Genomic DNA, 19,674 nt, shown 5'->3' with positions numbered 1-19,674 from the left:
CCTCCTCAGGGAAGAGAAAAGGGAACTCTGGGCAAAGACCCAGTTCTAAGAGATCAAGATCTCGGCCTTGGCTTAGAGGGTTCATATGCCCACAGTACTCACAAAGTTAAGGGGGCACAATCAGCTACGGGAAATGACAACCTCATCCAAACAAAAGCACTCTGAAATAACTCAGCTGTGCAAAATGAGCAGCTCATGTGTGGGTATTTTAACCGAATGGCACACTAGACATTGCACAGCTAAAATGTTACTTACGTTAAAGAACAAAGAAAAGAAGAAAAAAAATATTAAGTGGTGCCCTGTAAACCAGTTTCCAATTTATTCCTGCAACACCTAATTGCCTTAGGGTTCTTTCTACTTAAAAAACACTCCTAGATAACTTCAATTTTAAGAGCAAAGGTATACATTTTAAGCAGATAACGTTCTCAGTTTTAGGACAGCACGTGCCAGTTTCTGCTCGTTTCTTCCGTAGAAAGCACGGTGCTCGGAGGGAGCAGCAGAGTCAAGGTCGTACCTGATCAAAGCTGGGGAAAAGCACCAGCAGCGTCTGCCACACCCGGTTCTTCAGCCGGTGCTGCTGGGAGTTCACGTAGTACCGAGTCCTGGATTTGGACACCGACTCATCCTGGGGTGGGGAGAGAAGCGGCACTGAATTACCTATGGGATCTGTGATCCGTGAAAGCAAAACCAATGACAACCGCAGATTTAAAAGCTTTAAGCCGAGTACAGGAGCTTATTACTCTCCCAAAGACAGAACCCAGGATAAGAGAGACACGTTCTTATAAGCATGGATTGTCCTTTCAAAACAATGAATTCAGTTGCTTTTATCTACTCTGCTTTTAAAATTAGAGCAGGAAACATAAAACTGTATTCAGTACAAAAAAGATTTGAAAATGTTGGTCTCTATCTTGGTGGCCACTTCAGGTGGAGGCACGGGGTCACCAGGGCGAGAAGAGATGAGAAATGGGACAGCTTTTGCAAGGCACCAACGTGGGCATGTCTCACTCACTGCCCATGTGTCCCAGAAAAGGTGTCAGTGATGTCAGTCCGAGGTCAAGCCCACTCAGGCAGGAGCGTGGGAAACACTGCGATCAGCACCTTCACCAGACGTAGACAACCGCAGCACAGAGCCCTCCCCAGCAGCAGAGCTCCCTCTCTCGCCGGTGATGGTCTGTCCCCTCTAAACTCGGCCAACTGCCAGGCTGACTTGTGTTCTCTAACTGCTAGCGCTTAGCTGCTAAGTTATGATAGCACCACAGGGCGTATCATATTCAAAGTTCCTAAAGGCAGAAGAGTAGGTTGTCCACCATCTCCAAAACCGCTGTCACCTAATGTGGACAGTCCTCATTACCTGGGAAATTCTGTGATCTTTCTTCTGTGCTCCCATTCTAGGCACTTCCGTGTGTGTAAGATTTTACAACAGCTAAATTAATGTCGGTTTTAATGACGCCTCACCATGATTCAAGTCTCACAACCTCCTCTCTTCCGTTTATTTCTTCGGGGATATTTTCTTTTGACACAAGTGTTTCGGGTGTTCTCAGGCTCGATGCAGCCACCAACGGGATCCTCACGAGGGCAGCAGGCACGGGAAGCGTCCGCACCCCGGTCCCCCGCCCTCGGGGCCTCAGCGGAGTCACTGTCCTCACCCCTCTGCGGCTCAAAATCCACTGTCCTCTTACTTGTTCTACCCACTGTGCTCTCTTGTTCAGAAAGATCTTCTCTCTACCTGTCTATCCACCTCACAGACCCAACCTGCGCCCCAAGAATGTTCTCCACGGTCTCGTCCAGAGCACTTTCCATCCTTTTCACTGCAGCCTCCAACCCAGTTGCAAATTCCCTTCTTCTGAATCAACCCAGTGGTCTTAAAGAATCGGATCCTCCTTTCAAGCTGTCAAGACTGCTGAAGAAAAACCACGGGGCCCCCACGGACTTCATTAAAAGCACGCATTCTAGCTTTAGCTGGCCCTCACCGCCCTAGACCAGGGGTCTCCGACTCAGTAGTGCTCAGAATCACCTTGCGGGCTCATTAAAACAGACTGCTGGCCCCCCTCCCAGAGTTTCTGATCCAGGAGAATTTGGGAGGGGGCCCAGGAACCTGCATTTCCAACACATTCCTGGGTGACACTGCAGCTGCCGGTCCAGAGAACGGAAGTTAAGAATAAGATTCCACTCATAAATGGAATCTAAAAAAAAAAAGTGAACAGGCAAACAAAGCAGAATCAGAACCATCGATACAGAGGGGAGGGCCGGGAGGACGGGAGAAAGGGATGAAGGGGAGGGAGGTGCAGGCCTCCAGTTAGGGAAGGAGCAAGCCCCAGGTTATAAAGCAGAGCCCTGGGGAACACACTCAGTGAACTAGGACAGCGAGGTAAGGGGACAGATGGCAGCTACGCCGTGGTGAGCTGTCAAACCACTGTGTTGGACACCTCAAGCCAACGGAGCGTGTGTGTCAACTACACTCAAGAAAGAACGAGCTACTCTGCCAATCACTTTGCTCTTCTTGGTCTCGTCCCTTTCCTCTTTCCACAAGGAGAGTCTGAAATCTTGACTATTCCTCTCACGGCTTTAACCCTGTCCAGTCTCTTACTCTGGCCGCACGATCCTCCCTACTTCAACAATCTTCCTTCAACCTCCCTGATTCAACCTTCTGTCTTAACCTCCATCTTCCCCTATGGGGGGAAGGTCCTACGTCCCTTTCGGATATCCATCAGATCAGTTTTTAAGAAGTCCCACTCTTCCCTTGCACTTCTGCTGCCCCTTCGCTCTACTGGGCACTGGCCGGACCCCGACGTGCTGCTGAAAACCCAGAAATGCCCCCCAGCTCCTGCCCCCCACGCCCAACCTGCTCTCGGCCACAGTGGACACCACCGCCAACAGCCACCGAGACACAGCTTGCGGGGGAGGGAGCCAGAGCAGGCTCTGAGATCAAGCTTTATCATTGTGGACAAATTCATAGAGGCTCTGCTGCTGAATTTTCACAGATAAGACTCTCCAGGGATCTAAGTGATGGCCCAGAGCAACACCAGCCCAGCACCATCCGATTCTGGGTCTAGCCTCGCTTCTCAAACCTCTTTCTCCTGATCTTCCTCTGGTTCTTTTTGCTACCAATATACTTCAAGTATTGGTGCTTCCTAAATCTCCATTCTCGGTCTCCCTCCAGAGTCTTGTCCACATTCATCACTGAGCACAAGTGACTTCCAGGACTTTCCTAAATATATTCCAACTGCCCATTCCTGGGCAATTCCACAATGATGCCCAACAGCAAGTCATGTTCTCAGATCTTCTCTTCCACCTGCCTGAAACCGGGATAATTCAAACACTAATATTAACTACAATGGACTGAAACACATACGTTTAACCTTAAAAAAAATGAAAAACAGAACTACCACTGATCACCTTCAGAAGAAACTGGAGGACACTAGGAAGCCAATTCATTATTTTGAAAACTGAAAAATAACAGGAAAAGCAGCAAACACTGATCCTGTCTTTCCCTACAGGAAACATATCCCGGGGTATCTAAATACATCATATTTGGGTACAGACGAGTTTCAGCTAATAAATGAAAAAAGAATACGAGAATTAGAGTACCGCCCTTCTGCTGCTCCCACAGAATTAACAGAATGAGGCAATTCCTCAGAGACAGCCAAATCTTCTACACTTCCTGATGGATGGACACTTTTGCCCTACCTCTGTCTCCAAAAAGGAAAAGCAAACCTACCTCTGATCAAGGCTCTAGATCTCAATACCATCTTGTCTAAAATCGGGGATCAGAGAAACATCTTAAAGGGCACCACGGAAATTCCAACAGTAAAATCCAGACTGAGGAAGTCCCTAAGATGAAAACATTTCTCCGAAAAATACATTTCCGGTTTAAAACGAATGAGGGGAGTCTGTAGATTAAGAGAACTTAGGGACATCTCAACCAGCCAATGGCAGAGAATGGACCTTATCTGGGTCACATTTCAAACAAAGAAACTGAAAAAAATGTAAAATAATCAGGTAAACTTAAACACTCATGGGATATTTGATAATATGAAGGAATTACAAATTCAGGTGTGAAAATTGTATTGTAGTTATGGTGGACAAAATAATTCTTATCTTTTTGAGATACCTACTGAAATATTTATAGATGAAAGTGACGTTGGGATTGGCTTCAAAATAATGTGGGTTGGGGGGAATGTCAGAGGTGGACCCCACAAGGTTGTCCGTCGCTGGTAGCTGTTGAGGCCGGGCCAGGAATGGATCCCTTTTAAAGTTACTTTTATAAACTCTTTGCAAGTTTCCAGTAAAAAGCAAACAAAAACCTACCCCTCCACCCCGGGCCTCACTAAAACCTAAAGAACAGAGAGTGGGGAAGACCCCATGCGCCTGGAGGTCCTTGAAGGTCGCTCCAGCTGGCCACCATCTCCACCTCCTCCTGGTTCACGCTGTCCACCCATGGACTCAAAACAGAACGTCCAAGGTGACACGTCAGACACACAGCATTGAAGCCGTGACACAGCAATGTGTAATCCCCACCCCCACAGCTTCTGCACTACGGTGGGAAAGAATGACTTCAAGCACTACCCGATATAATTCCAACTGAGATCGCTGCTACAACTTCAACCTTCCCCTCGGTCTTCAATGCCAACCATGTTCCTGCCTCTTCCCTCTAGAAACAACCCTGCTTCCTGGCTCAGAACACAAGGGTCCCCGGTGATCCCTCCCTCACACCAACTCGCCACCACCCACCTTGCTCTTTTCTAGCTCAGAGGATGAGGTCACTCCTGGCTACAGTGAACCGGCCCATCCACTCTGGATGAGACCCTCTTCCATTTTCTCTATGATTATTCTTTCATTTTTCTTTCTTTTTTTTTTTCATTTTTCTTATTTTCAAATTACCCTTTTATTAGTTGCTTCACTCGATTTTCTTCACCTTCTAAAAACACCTGCTTGGCCTGAGCCCGTGTCTAATACATAACTTTTCTGTCTTTGCCTTTCCATCTCCTAATGAAAGCCAGAACTTCTATTGGACACTGGAGCCAATCTAGACTATTCAAAGATTTTTTAAAAAAATACAATTCACGTAGCCTAAAAATCACCATTTCAAAGTGTCCCATTCAGCGGGTTTGGTATATTCACAGAGCTGTGCAAGCGTCACCACTATCTATTCCAGAACATTCCCATACTCTGAAAAGAAACCCTGTGCAATCACATCCCGATCTTGCCTTGCCCCTGACCCAGAAGCACGCATCTATTCGATCTCTACAGGTTTGCCTACCCTGGACACTTCCTGCAAACCACACACCGTGTGGCTCTCGAGGATGTCTGTCTTCTCACCTAGCATAATGACTTCAGTGTTCACCAATGCTGGTTATCTTCAGCCTGTTTGCTGCAACAAGCATCCCAGTGGATGTGAAGTGGTTACTCGAGGGTTTCGCCTGTGTGACCACGGCCAGCCTCTCCAAAACCATCCCTTCTCCCTTCTGTTGGACACTTCCTTCAACATACAAACACGCCCCTGCAGACCCATCCCAGCCACTCCCTCTCATCCAAGTAAAGCCTGTATTCATGGTCTCCCCTGGCTCCCCAGCCACTCCTCTCAGCCCTTCCACTGAGGTCCTCATTCTCACCATCCCCGGAAAAGGTCTTTGTCGAGGTGACTACACACAGCCTTCTTGCCAAATCTCAGGGCCAACGGGCAGCCTCATGTCCCTCCACACCTCCAGACAGCACCTCATTTGCCTGGGGACACCTGCCTTCCCGGACATTCTCCAACCTCACTGGCGGTGCACTCAATGGCACCGGTTAAAGAGGCCCTCCCTCACCCTCTAAATAGCTCTCCCTCCTTATTCTGCTTTACTTTGTTTCCAAACACTCTTATATTTTGTATCATGCATCAATATTCACTATAATACATCTTTGTGTTCTAGCATTCATCCTTAGGGAATCCATAAGCACTATTTCCTGACACGTTTTTTCCCTGACTCCAATGATACAAAAGGCGGGGGGATTTTTACATTAAAAACAAGAAAAACAAAAAAAACAAAAAACTTCCCAGATTGTTTATAACTGAAGCTGATCTGCTACCTTCAGAAAACAAATGCATGATCAACACTGTTATTTCAATACAAGTGGCTTAAGTGGGGCCTATGGTCATCAGTTACTTCCCAGTGGAGCCCAGAGGTGAGAAAGTAGACCAGAACTCTTCCTGTCCCAGCTTCAAATTCAGAAGAGAGCAATGTATTTGACTTTATCATTTCCTAGCTTCTCCCCAGATTTATAAATGATTTGGTAGACAAAAAAAAAAAAAAAAAAAAAAAAAAAAAATCAATTCTTTACATTATGCCACTTCCTATGTCTTTTTATTCCATTTCTTACACAAAATAATGTATGGATAGATCACTCTAAACACAACTGCTTTTGACTGGCCCTAGGATATACACCGAGCAAAGCTTAGATAGCAGAGGGAAAACATTCTTCTCTAAAATCAAACGAGTTGGATTATCACTAACCAAAACTTAACTAAAACTAGGGAACATAAACCTCATGTTTCTTCCTGATAAAAACTGTTTAGGGTCCTGGGTGGCTCACTTGGTAAAGCATCTACCTTCGGCTCAGGTCAGGATCCCATAGTCCTGGGATTGAGCCCCACATCAGGCTCCCTGTTCAGTGGGAGGCCTGCTTCTCCCTCTCCTCTCCACTTGCGCTCTCTCTCTGTCAAATAAATCTTTTAAAAAATATGTTTAGATTACATAGTGTGTCAACATACAGAGCAAATGTTGGATTCTGACTTGTTAGTTGCACAGAAACAAAGTAAAATAAGGCATATTTACTTTATCTAATAGCTTGATTGCAAGATCTTCCATTAACAACTTATGAGACATATTTGAGCCATGTAATAAACACAGGAATTTGACAGCACAAATTCTCACATAGTGGTCTTCTCTTTTAGTACTAAAAAATGTAAAATGACAAACTATGTTAATACATTTTCAAAACAGAAAAATATGTCAAGCATTTGTTTCAAAATATCAAAACCCTCCAAAGATTTCAAAACTTAAAAGCAGCTCCCTCCTTAATGATAGTACTTTTTCAATTCAGGATGACAGAGGATAACAAAAGAATATCTTAAAAGGAGAGCCTGTACAGAGTCGGAGCAAATTCCCCTGTACTTCTGGCAGAACAGTGTACACACTACCCGACCCAGGCCAGTGAGTGCTTCTCTGTAGGCAACAATGATCGTAGCTCAGGAACAATTCTGTACAGAAGAGCACAGACACCTGTCACCTGAGGTCTATACTGTGCGAGACACCCGCACCTTCTCCAGGTGCAGGGCAGACCTGGGAGCACCACCGGCTCTGAGCCTCCTAGTATGCTCTGTGTCCAAATGTGTGAAGATCAATTCAGTGAAACTTAGTATTTCCAAAGTTCACGCCAGCTGCTAAAATGTGAATAACAGTCTAACAACAAAACGTGTGTCTAGTAGAAATCAAAGTATTTTGGAACCATCAATTAAAAATGTTCACTTTTATTGCTATACTAAAACTGCCAAGAAAACAAAAAATCAAAACAGTTAACAATGAAAAATGTATAAAGTTAATGAACAGTGGCAAATGATTTAAAACATAACTATGACTCTCAGATTAACACTGTGATAGCTATATAGAATTATCATTTAAATATTTTTTATAAACATCTAAACACACAAATTTTTAAAAATTACATGGAAAAATAAAATGAAAACTAGCTACTTGATAAGCTCCAAAAAAATTAATTTAGAGGTTACATAAGAACAGTCTTATCCTAGAAATGAAAACATTAACGTAAGATTCTAAAAGAACCTTTAAAAGCATGGTAGGGGTAATTTTGCTTCTGTGTGTGGTATACTGACTTGTCGAGTGGTGAACTGTGACACCCCCGAAAGAATGACGTGTATGTGCTGACCCTCAGCCCCCACCTAAATGAAAGAGAAGAATGGGGTTTTATGTTCCCCAATATCTTTTTTTCTTTTTAAAGATTTTATTTACTTGACAGTGGGGAGAGAGAGTAAGAGGGGTAGACAGCATGAAGGGGAGTAGCAGAGGGAGAGGGAGAAGCAGACTCTTTGCTGAGCAGGGAGCCTGATGTGGGACTCGATCCCAGGACCCTGGGATCATGACCTGATAGGAAGGCAGACGCATAACCGACTGAGCCACCCAGGTGCCCCTGTCATTCTCTTATTTATACTGGACTTGGCACCAAAACTTTTTCCCCCAGAAAATTTTCACTTATTCCCATCAAGAAGATAGTAACAATGTAAAAAAGAAAAAAAATCTTCCAATGTCCGGTTAGAATTTCTTCTCACTTTCTTTATCTTTAAGGAATTATTTAAGGTTATCAAATTTTAGCAAGGAGTTTTATATCAAATATTAGCAGGGGAATAGGATTTCTAACATGCTTTTTGAAGGTTCTTTCAATATCTTATAGAGATAACAAGTAAACATTTATTAAATTTAAACAAATATAGGACATCTCTCATCTGAAGTTAAATTCTGAATATTCCATTTATATCAAGATATGGAAAATCTACCATACTTACTTTTCAATAACCGTGTTTGCTGCACAATCGTGTCCAAGATTTTCTATGTAGGTCTGCACATCCTGAATAAGTCTTCCCATAAAAAATATTTGACAAAGAACAGGTTTTAGATGGGAAAAAATTAAAGCCCCAAACTTAAAATTAATTAACATTTTATATGCTTCTAATTGAAAGCGTAAAAATAAAGACCTGATTCTACTGAGTAGATACTTAATATGAATTAGGACAGGTTGAAATAATGGCATTTTTACCTTTGATCACGCCTAAACACAGTTCCAAATATACAAGCCTCGAGGATAAGTTCGCTATAATTTTTAGCACTTGACAAAGACACTTGGGACACATCTGAAGCAGAAACTATCCAAGATTTGCAGCAATAACTTATCAGTGTATTGAAGACTCCAGTTTTTATAGCAGACATTTCAATCATCTTGTACATAATCTGGAATGAAGTACAATGGTCATTTTATTCTTTGGCCCATTTAGTTAAGGAAAAAGAAATGTTGCTGAAAACTTACTTGAATGGCTTCAAATGACAATTTCGACATAACCACATAGTATAAAAAATTAAAAATCTTGATTGTTAAAATTTTGTGAGATGATCAATAAGCACAGAATGCTAATTATCCATTTCTCAATAATAAAACTAAATAAAATTTTACTGATAGTGATATCCCTCCAGGACTTTGCAGGAGAAACGACTGCCCAAATAGAATGAAAGGGAGGAAAAACATTCCCCCTTGACATTTTCAGTCCTCTCTGCATTTTGCCCGTGCTCTCCACCGCCCCTGCCTTCCCCGAGGCAGCCAAGACCCCGGGTCTCTCGTGTGCCCTGTGCACAGGGTCAGCGGCGCAGTAAAAGGACTCTACCTTCCATTCTCCCTTTGGGTAATGAGGTATACAGAATTCCTAGCCATGACGCCATCCACCACGTCAGGCTCCCTACTATCAGTGGTTTAAATGTAAACGCCACCAGGAACCAGGAGGACCTTTTGATAAGGTTATGTTCGGAGAAATGTTTCTCTATACAAGAAAAGCAACAGCACAAATGTGGGGGTCAAATGGCACCTGCCATCTGCCTTTGGTATCCGGGAGTCAAGGACCTACTGCCCTTGAGCGAGGAAGTAGGAGGGGCATGCCCTCTCTAGACAGGAAGTTCCGAAGAACGGCCAGCAGGTGGCCAGGGCATCCAATTCTCCAACATTCCGAGAGAAGGGGAAAATACAGATTCGCTTGCAACTTTCCCAATTTTTAAAAATTGGCAATTAATTTTAAAATGCTTAAGCATCATATGAATCCAATGAGTCCGTGTGGCCCCCCGGCTGCTCACCCATCAGACAGAGCTTGTTGTCATTCACAACCCTGAAGAAGGTTCAAAGTATTTGTGGACTTAAAGAATGAATACACAATAACAAATCTAATACATAATTACAAATGTAACTCTCTTCTTCCCCGTGTGCTACAGGTCACACAAATTAAAAAGGAAACAAAAAGTGATCTCCTTTTAATCTCAAGCAAATTCATAGAAACAGAAAGAGAATCGTGATTACCAGGGGCTGTGGGAGGGGGGCAAGGGGAGTTGTTTAATGGGGATGGAGTTTTAGTTCAAGTTAATTTAGTTCTGGAGACCTGTTACAACAATATGAACATTCTCAACTCTACTGAATCGCACACTTACAGATGATAAGATGGCAAATTTACATTTTACCCCATTGTGAAAAAAAGTTACCTCTTTTATCTTGAAATACGCCTGGCCCTTGATTTCTGCAGCGATGGTAAGAACTTTGGTATCAAAAACAAACTGAATAAAAGCTTTTAAATTAGACCAGAATATCAGCTGAGTGTTGCTTAAAGCAGATATAATCTTCCAAGCCATGTCAATAGACTCTACACAGAGTGATTCAGAGGAGGTCAAAAGCTGGAAGGAAATATGAAAGAATGACTTCATTTCAGAAACTGATCTCTGGTCCTACAGTTACTCCTCAGTTCCCGTCTCACCGAAACGTACCTTGGGAACCAGAACTCTCATGCAGTGGAACACAGGCAAGACTTGGTCTGAAGGCAGGACTGTGAGGGCTCCCAGCGCGGACTGCAGGGTCCTCGCCGGCATCTGAACAGCAGGCAGGACGGGATCTGGAATGTCACCCTCCGACAACGGTATAAGGGTGGGGTATTTTCTCAACAAGAAAGAGAGGCAGACCCACTGATCATGAATATATTGTGCGACTACTTTCCCCCATCCTTGGGAAGCTGCTGAGTCTTCAGAAAAACTGAAACAAAACAGAAGGTCACCATCCCTTGCTCCTTGAAGTCGGGCTCAGTTCCCTGTGCACGGAGTAACGATCCTTACAAGGAAAAAAGTCACAGTCGCTCTTTAAGATCCTGTCCCACAAAAAGCAAGGAGACCACACGATCTCAACTTCCTAACTACTCTGAATGTAGGCACTTCCCTTCCCCGTAAGTGGTTAACTGAGAACCGCACGCAGTAACGTCCGCGGCTGTCCAGCAACAGAGATGCTGGAGTACATTATCATCTTCAACTTCCCAACACCCTGTGAACACGACCAGGCAGTCACTCATCATCTCAACGACGAAAACAAAAATAAAATTTTAAACATTGGCAAACAGGTGCCGTTCCCACGTGCGCGGCCCGCCGGGGCGGACACACCTGCTGTGCTCCTCTGGGTGCGGCTTCTGCAGTGTGTGATTGAGCGGGAGGGAGGCGAGGAACCTTTCCGTGGGTCCCGGCTCCAGGGAGTCGAGCTGCAGTTCCGGCTTCTGGTCAACGGCCTCACACACGGTGGCCAAGGCAGCCATGCTAACGACCCTCTGGATCTGCCCGGCAAGGGTCGGCTCCTGGGGGGGCAACACACCAGTCTCTTACTTCATGCGAGCCAGTCTTAACCGTGGGGACCCGAGTGCCCTGGCGAAGGATGCCTCCTGCCCGCCTTCCCCTCTCCCGCCCGCCTTCCCCTCTCCCTGCCTGCTACCGAATGTCAGAGGCAACAAAAGGAAACCCAATACTCCAAGACCATCAGCATCACCACCTCACGTGGCAGTGAACAAGTTTAAAGGGGCAATAAAAATTCAGCCGTTCCGACTAAGAAGACCGTCTGATCACGTCAGTGGGGCGGTGCGCTCCTAGAAGTGGTCTGTGACACAGCAGCTGCCTACTGGACCTCCACGTGTACGGGAAGCCATACCTCTCAGCAGTTTTCTTGCTCACATGCACATTTGGATGCATTTCTATGGATGAGCCTTAACTATTTGGTGAAGTTTTGTTAAGAAAAAACAAACGAGGCTCAGGCATCACGTATATAACTCCTTTGCCACCTGTACGCCGTGTCTGGAGAAGTGACCAGAGCCCAGCAGCTCGGAGCCCTCACGAGCCTCAAGGACGAGGCTGCGCCCCGGCTCTGCACTTACGACAGTCTGGCTGGGGACACACTGCAGCACAATGGCACTGCAGGGAGGAGAGGGAGAAGAGAAGAGGCAGCAGAAGACCAGGGTAGACAACAAGGTAGATGGTCAAGGATATGGGTTGCTGGATGTATTAATACACACCATGTGTTATATATTGCATATGTGTTATATGTCACATATCACAGGTATGTCAGGTGTCATACATGTATTTAGACATGTTAAAGTGTCCCTTACTGGTATTTGGGCAAAGACTCAGTTCAGTGCAAATCCACTAACTGTATCTGAACAGTTTTAAGACCTAAGTCACCATACCTTTGTCATATACCCATAGGAGTCCAAATCTTCAACTATTATGAACAAAGAATACTATCTTAAATTTCAGCTGATGCTTTTCATATCAGAATGTTAATAAATCCAATCTGTATTCTAGGTATGCCTTATTCAACGTAACTACACATCTTGAATAAAGGATTACCTGTCCACTGTATATCTCTTGAAGATGCCGGATGGATGCATTTTTCAGAGGAGAAATAACTCTCCAAATGGGGTTGCCTCTTTTCCACCCAACCTTCAAATGGATATTTATAAGCTCAGTTAATACCATCAGGTATAAACGGCAACGATCCAGATCCGAAACCTAAAGGCAAACAATAACACTTAACACGCAGGGTCTGTCATTTTTACTGAACTATGAGAGTTTAGATAGGAAATAAATAACCTTATTTAAAAGTACTAAAATAAGAATTGAGAGAAAAAGTCATTCCCGGGGCACCTGGGTGGCTCAGTGGGTTAAGCTGCTGCCTTCAGCTCAGGTCATGATCCCAGGGTCCTGGGAATGAACCCCACATCGGGCTTTCTGCTCAACAGGGAGCCTGCTTTCCTTCCTCTCTCTCTGCCTGCCTCTCTGCCTACTTGTGATCGCTGTCTGTCAAATAAATAGATAAAATCTTTAAAAAAAAAAAAAAAAGTCATTTCCTCCAAGAAGCCCTCCATGACCTCCCCATGCAGAGCTAAGGACCCCTTCTTGGAGCTTACACAGCAACTCTGCATTCAGTGTAACGGCAGCACATGTCAGATCACTCATCCGGCTCACGCTCTGACCACGAGACCCGGGATGTCAGAAACTATGTCCTACCAACTCTTACATCCCAGGGCCAACATATCCTCAAGAACAACGAGAGCAAGGACAACTGCCTTTGCTTTAGGCAGGTTACGATCCTCCATTATTACTAGGAAGGTTATGGCCCTATTTTCCTAAGACAACGACTAAGTTTGGGAGAGGTTCAACAGCTCAGCCAGCATCTCAGAGCTGGTAAGTGGGAGAGACGGAATTAAACACAGGTCTTTGTGAGTTGGACTTGACATGGGGTTCAGTCCAGCGCTACCACTCACCAGCTCTGTGACCCAGCCTCTGCAGGCCTCAGATCCCTCATCCACAAAACAGGGAGGGTAATAGCCACCCACTATGGGGTTTTTCAAAGACCTGAGACAAAGTATGGTCAGCAGGCTAGCCTTGAGTGGTGGCCCCAGGGATCATCAGTAAACCAACTACTGTATCCTCGACAGGCTTTCAGGACACCAGGAGGCACATGACTCCTGCATTTAATCGGTGTTTACTGAGCGACCACAACATGTTCAGCACGTAGCCAGGTGCCAGGACACAGCGCAGATAGGGAGTAACGACCATGGGGCCTGATGAAGACTGCCAGCAGTGCAGGCGAGGATCGAGTGCGAGAGAGGACTCCTAAACGTGAGGCTGGATGGCGGCATAGTCCTGAGAAGGGGACGGTAAGGGGGTCAGTTCTGAATGGCTTCAGTGTGAGAAATGCAACTGGAGTTGTCCAAGAGCACCCGGCTGATGGGACGGTGAGCTCGGGAGAGACGCCTATGGTGGAGACAGAGACACAGGGTCCCCAGCACAGCTGAAGCTGGGGGTACAGCCGAGACCGCTTCGCATGGGAAGAACAGGAAAGAAGAAGGGCCCAGGCCATGCTTTCTACAGCTCTATTGTCTGGGGCTCTCCAGTGGAGAATGCACGTTTGAAGGGAAGGTGGGGGTGATGGCAGAGCGATGGGGCCACCCCAGGAGAAGAGGGTGTCAGGGACACTCGGGATGGCTGGTGTTTTGAGGGCAAAGCGCTGGTGTGTCCAGTAGGGTTGAGGAGTCACAAAAACCATGGTTTGAGGGGCGTGTGGATGGCTCAGTTGGTTAAGCATCTGCCTTTGGCTCAGGTCACGATTCCAAGGTCCTGGGATCGAGTCCTGCATCGGGCTTCCTGCTCAGTGGGGAGCCGGCTTTTCCCTGCCTCTGCTCCTCTCCCTGCTCATGTTCTCGCTCTAGCTCTCTCTCTCTCACCAAAAAAAAAAAAAAAGAAAAAAAAAAAAGAAAAAGAAAACCACGGTTTGAAAAGTATCCATCGGGTTTATAACAAAGAAGTCACTGACAGATTCAGAGAGAGCCACTTCCAGGCTTGAACAGAGGCAGAAACCAGGTGAGAACGGAGCTGTGGGGTGTGTTTATAGATTCAGCTTACAGGGAGAAGGAAATGAGGAGCTGGAGGGCCCAGGGAATAAGAGAGTGGGTTCATCGAGATAAGGGACTGTCAAAGCTGTTTTGGGGCTCACAAAAAGAATCCAGGAGACACGGAAAGGCTGAGAACATGAGAGAGAAAGTGGGGGAAAGGGGCGGGAGGCAAGGAAACCGGCAACAGTCAGGTCCTGGAGAGATGGAAGAGGACAGAGGCCACACTCCGCAGCACCCAAGGAGGCCGGGAGACAAGTTCAGAGTGTGGCGGCTGCCGCTCCCTGGGGGGCCGAGGACAGGTGCCCCCAGAGTAGCCTGCAGCAAGCACCAGGGCCCGTCGTCACTCCCCAATGCTGGGGCCTCATGTCTGTAGCTTGAAATCAGCCATGGAAATGGACAGATACCACAAACCAGGGCTTTCCTCCCTGAGAGCAGTTATTAAACACAATCACATGAACCCTTCCCCTTTTTAAAGCTATTTTTAGCATCAAATTCCAAACAAAAACAGTTATGTTCTATAATGGGTATATGGAGGTTCATTATACTTCTTCTGTGTGTGTCTGAAAATTTCCCTAAAAAGGAGGTAAGATAATACTGATGATAATAAAGTGATGTTGAAGCAAAACAAACCAGAAGAGTTACTTATTAAACGACTTCTTGGAAATGTAGGTAGAGCAAAGCCACGATCAACAGCTGTTACAGTTGACACTCCCCACGCCAGAGGACTGTTTCTTCACAGGTTCCTGCCTTCCTACCACCACAGCTCAGTACAGAACTTGCCTTTTTGTATTTTCACACCTGCTCACGAGCCTATCAAACACATGTACTTAAGGAGTAGTCTAATAAAAATTAAAATAAGTATATTTTCATACTTTATTAACAATCTACTGATTCTAAAGTTTCAACATTTGCCCCTAGAGATTTCAACCAAAAAAAAAAAAAATTAAGAATAAGCTTTTCTATAAGAGTCCACATTTTCAAAATATTCTTGAGAAAAAGGAAAATTCTTTCTTTTTTTTTTTTTTAAACTTCCAGGGCAGTTAACATGCAGTGCTCTATTAGTTTTGGGTGTTCTCAGCTGTCTTAGAGGGAACAAAGCACGTGGAGAGTGCAGACGACAGAAAGGGACACTCACCACAGACCGACTATTATCTACTCTGTGTTCCGGAACTGCTTACGGAGCTTTAGAAACAGACCCGAGCTGACACATGGTCCCGCCCCAACCCTGCCAAATCCCACTGTCTGGACGCCAGGACCAAACACCTGAATGCCCGAAAGCACTCCAGTGAGGTCAGACCCCGCAGACCTCTCGGCCCTGGCGGAGTGCATGTACTACCTCCACTTTGTGGACGAGAAAGCTGAGACTCAGAAAAGCTGCCTGACTCACCCAAGACCTCAGTGTGACCCAGAGGAATGGAACGAGGAGACTCCGAATACTAGAGTTTTTTCTGCTTCCTAATGCGGCTTCTCCAGAAAGTATCACATTGATTTTCTCAATTTCATACAGTGCCTGCCAGTAGGTAATCCCTCAAATACGGATGAGAAGAAGGGAAAGTGACTCCGTCAGTACTTACACTACTGAGTTCATTCATGGTAAGCCGTCGGAGGATAAAATCAGAAACGCTCTCAGTAGCAGACATGGCAAAGCTCTGGAGAAGTGTGAACACCTCATCTGTACGGGGGGGAAAAAGCGTGTAACTGAAATGACAGAAATGTAAATTACCTGGTACAAAATATGCCGGATTTTTTAGTAAAAGTACAACTCTATTAAGCATATGCCACGAATCACTTACCAAAAATGAATCCCAATAATGAACAGTCATTAGTACCATAGGGCAATCTATAATCCACCTTAAAAATCATTTAGGAGTTTTAGTTCTGGCTAAAATGGAACAGGGGAAGCCAGCCTCTCCCTATAAAACTAGACAGAAGATCCGAGCATCTACGCAGAGACCTTAAAAGGTACAAAGCAGCCGACAGGTTCAGAGAGCATAACACCCAACAGCAGTGCATCTGTCCCGGCCCTCTGCAGACTGACACCCAGCGCAGGGCAGCATGGAAGTGGGCAGCACAATGGGCCCCAACTTTCTGATCAGACAGTAGAAAAGGGGGCACCCCAGAAAAGCAGACAATGAGCTCTTAAGAGGTTCCAGAGGGGCAGACGCTTGGGAAAAGGGCCCCAGAACGTGGTTTGTCAAGCACCGGGCTCCCTGCAAGCTGGTATGCCTGGACCTGCCAGCAGGAAGCAGCCCAAAGACTTTCCTAACTGATCAAAGGGAGACAGCGGCCCAGGCCGCACGATGGCCCCCTGAGGGATGACGGGTAGTGTGGGTCAAGACAGCCCCGCACGCTGACGGCGGAAGCAACATGCACAGGAGCTGGGACATCGGGGATGAAGGCCTAACCCTAAGCTGAGCGTCTGTTACACAAGAGAATCAACTTCTCCACGGGATTTAAACATGACCCAGAGTCTCATGACATAGAATTCAAAATATCTAGGATTCAATCCAAAATAACTGGGCACGTGGAACATCAGAAAATTCCTAGCTCACAAAGGGAAAGACAGCCGGCCAACGCCAACAGTGAGATGATGCCGACCCCAGAAAAACCTGATTCCAAACAGCTAATGGTAAAAACGCGTCAGCAATCAATCAACGCACCCTCTCGGAACATACAGGAAAACAAAGGCTCAGCAAAGAAACATAAGATACACACAAAAACCAAGTGGGAATTTTGTAACTGAAAACTATAAGGACTGAAATTTTAATAACTCACCAGATAGAAACTGCAACAGAAAGGAGAAGCAGGAAAGGAGTCAGTGAACTTAAAAACAGATCAACAAAATAAAATAAATTATATGCAGCATAACATAGTGTAACCAAACCGCTGAAAACTAAACACAAAGAAACAATCTTGGAAGCAGAGGAAAACAGCACATCACGTAGGTAGAGAACACAGTGAATGACTACACAATTCTAATGAGAAACCACGGCAGCCAGAAGCGAATGGAATATGTTTACATTGCTGAAAGAAAAGACCCGTCAAACCAGAATTTTATATCCAGTGAAAATAATCCTCAGGTGAAATAAAGACATTCTCAGATGAAGGAAAACTAAGAAAATTCACTGTCAGCAAACCTGTTCCAAAAGAAATGGTAAAAGCTGCTCTTCAAACAAAAGGCATAGGTGCCCCAGGAAAACAGGGGACGTCAGGGATGAAAGAAAAGCAAAAGAAACTGCAAACATCTAGGGAAATACAACAGGTTCTTCTCTTGTGATTTTTAAAATCTCTTTGATGGTTGAAAGCAAAAATTGTAACACTGTCTGGTAGTTTTCAACAAACGTAGATATGACAAGTATAATACAGGGGGGTAAAGGTTTGGGCAAAGGAGTCCATACCGTGGTAAAGTTTCTACGTTCATTTCAAGTGGTAAAACATTAATTCTAAACAGATTGAAAAGTTAGGTGTGCATACTGTGGTCCCTAAAGCAATCGCACACACACACACACACACACACACACACACACAGAGTATTAGATATTTAGTAAAAAACACAATAGGTAAATTAAAATGGAATACAGTTGGGGCTCCTGGGTGGCTCAGTGGGTTGGGCCTCTGCCTTTGGCTCGGGTCATGATCTAAGGGTCCTGGGATCGAGCCCCGCATCGGGCTCTCTGCTCAGCAGGGATCCTGTCCGCCTCCCACCCGACGCCTGCCTCTCTGCCTACTTGTGATCTCTGTCTCTCTCTCTCTCTGAAAAATAAGTAAATAAATCTTTATTTAAAGAAAATGGAATACAAAATAATGTTCAAACTGCCCAAAGCAAGCCAAGAGAAGGAAAGACAGAAATGAAAAACAAAGGGAATAAATAGAATTAAAAAAAAAAAGACTGGAATCAAAACATATACATAATTATATTAAATGCAAATAGCAAAAAATCATGACCCAGTTATGCTATCAGAAATTTGCTTCAAATAACAACAAGCTAAATAGAATAAAAATAAAAAGCTAGGAAATACTACTATGCAAACTCTAATCAAAACAAAGTGAGAGGGAGGAGTCAAGATGGCGGAGAAGTAGCAGCTGAGACTACTTCAGGTATCGGGAGATCAGCTAGATAGCTTATCTAGAGATTGCAAACACCTACAAATCCAACGGGAGATCGAAGAGAAGAAGAACAGCAATTCTAGAAACAGAAAATCAACCACTTTCTGAAAGGTAGGACTGGCGGAGAAGTGAATCCAAAACGACAGGAAGATAGACCGCGGGGGGAGGGGCCGGCTCCCGGCAAGCGGCGGAGCAACGGAGAACAAAATCGGGACTTTTAAAAGTCTGTTCCACTGAGGGACATCGCTCCAGAGGCTGAACCGGGGTGAAGCCCACGCGGGGCCAGTGTGGCCTCAGGTCCCGCAGAGTCACAGAAGGATCGGGGTGTCTGAGTGTCGCAGAGCTCGCAGGTATTAGAACGGGGAAGCCGGCTACAGAGACAGAGCCGAGGAGTGACTCTCAGCTCGGGTTTACCTTGAACCGGTCGCAGGCTCGGTCAGCTCGGAGCGCGGCCGGAGGCCAGGGTGACGGGAGCAATTGGGCGCTGTTCTCTGAGGGCGCACTGAGGAGTGGGGCCCCGGGCTCTCGGCTCCTCCGGGCCAGAGACTGGGCGGCCGCCATCTTCGTTCCCGTCCTCCGGACTCTACGGAAAGCGCTCAGGGAACAAAAGCTCCCGAAAGCGAACCCGAGCGGATTACTCAGCCCGGCCCCTGGTAAGGGCGGTGCAACTCCGCCTGGGGCAAAGACGCTTGAGAATCACTACAACAGGCCCCTCCCCCAGAAGATCAACAAGAAACCCAGCCAGGACCAAGTTCACCTACCAAGGAGTGCAGTTTCAATACCAAGGAGAGCAGCGGAATTCCAGAGGAGGAGAAAGCAAAGCACGGAACTCATGGCTTTCTCCCCATGATTCTTTAGCCTTGCAGTTAATTTAATATTTTTTTCTTTTTCAATTTTTTTTTCTCTTCTTCTGCTAAATTTTTTTAACTTTTACCCTTTTCTTTTTTAACGTTTTTTAACTAGTTTATCTAATATATATATATATATATATTTTTTTTTTCCTTTTTATATTTTTTCATTATTGGTTTTCTTTTTTCTTTTTTTTTTTTTTTTTTTTTTTG

At 45.3% G+C, this 19,674-nt stretch overlaps 1 protein-coding gene across 2 annotated transcripts in view; it reads right to left on the bottom strand.

Moving 5' to 3' along the window:
• Positions 1-19,674, bottom strand: part of TARBP1 (TAR (HIV-1) RNA binding protein 1) — a 90,835-nt gene that overhangs the window by 27,331 nt on the left and 43,830 nt on the right. For both annotated transcript variants that reach the window (XM_032841142.1, XM_032841143.1), the window contains exons 13-21: positions 16,081-16,178; positions 12,459-12,620; positions 11,229-11,416; positions 10,569-10,830; positions 10,290-10,478; positions 8,812-9,002; positions 8,561-8,632; positions 6,816-6,936; positions 515-625 (exon numbers count right to left, since the gene is read on the bottom strand). In XM_032841142.1, the coding sequence (XP_032697033.1) occupies positions 515-625; positions 6,816-6,936; positions 8,561-8,632; positions 8,812-9,002; positions 10,290-10,478; positions 10,569-10,830; positions 11,229-11,416; positions 12,459-12,620; positions 16,081-16,178 (1,394 nt within the window). The remainder of the gene's footprint in view (positions 1-514; positions 626-6,815; positions 6,937-8,560; positions 8,633-8,811; positions 9,003-10,289; positions 10,479-10,568; positions 10,831-11,228; positions 11,417-12,458; positions 12,621-16,080; positions 16,179-19,674) is intronic.

Source organism: Lontra canadensis, unplaced genomic scaffold (genome assembly GCF_010015895.1).
Source record: "Lontra canadensis isolate GAN:19392208 unplaced genomic scaffold, GSC_riverotter_1.0 scaffold120, whole genome shotgun sequence".
In the NCBI taxonomy this organism is placed as follows: domain Eukaryota; kingdom Metazoa; phylum Chordata; class Mammalia; order Carnivora; family Mustelidae; genus Lontra; species Lontra canadensis.
Note: the sequence above shows the minus strand (reverse complement) of the source record. Positions and strands in the feature narration are given on the sequence as shown.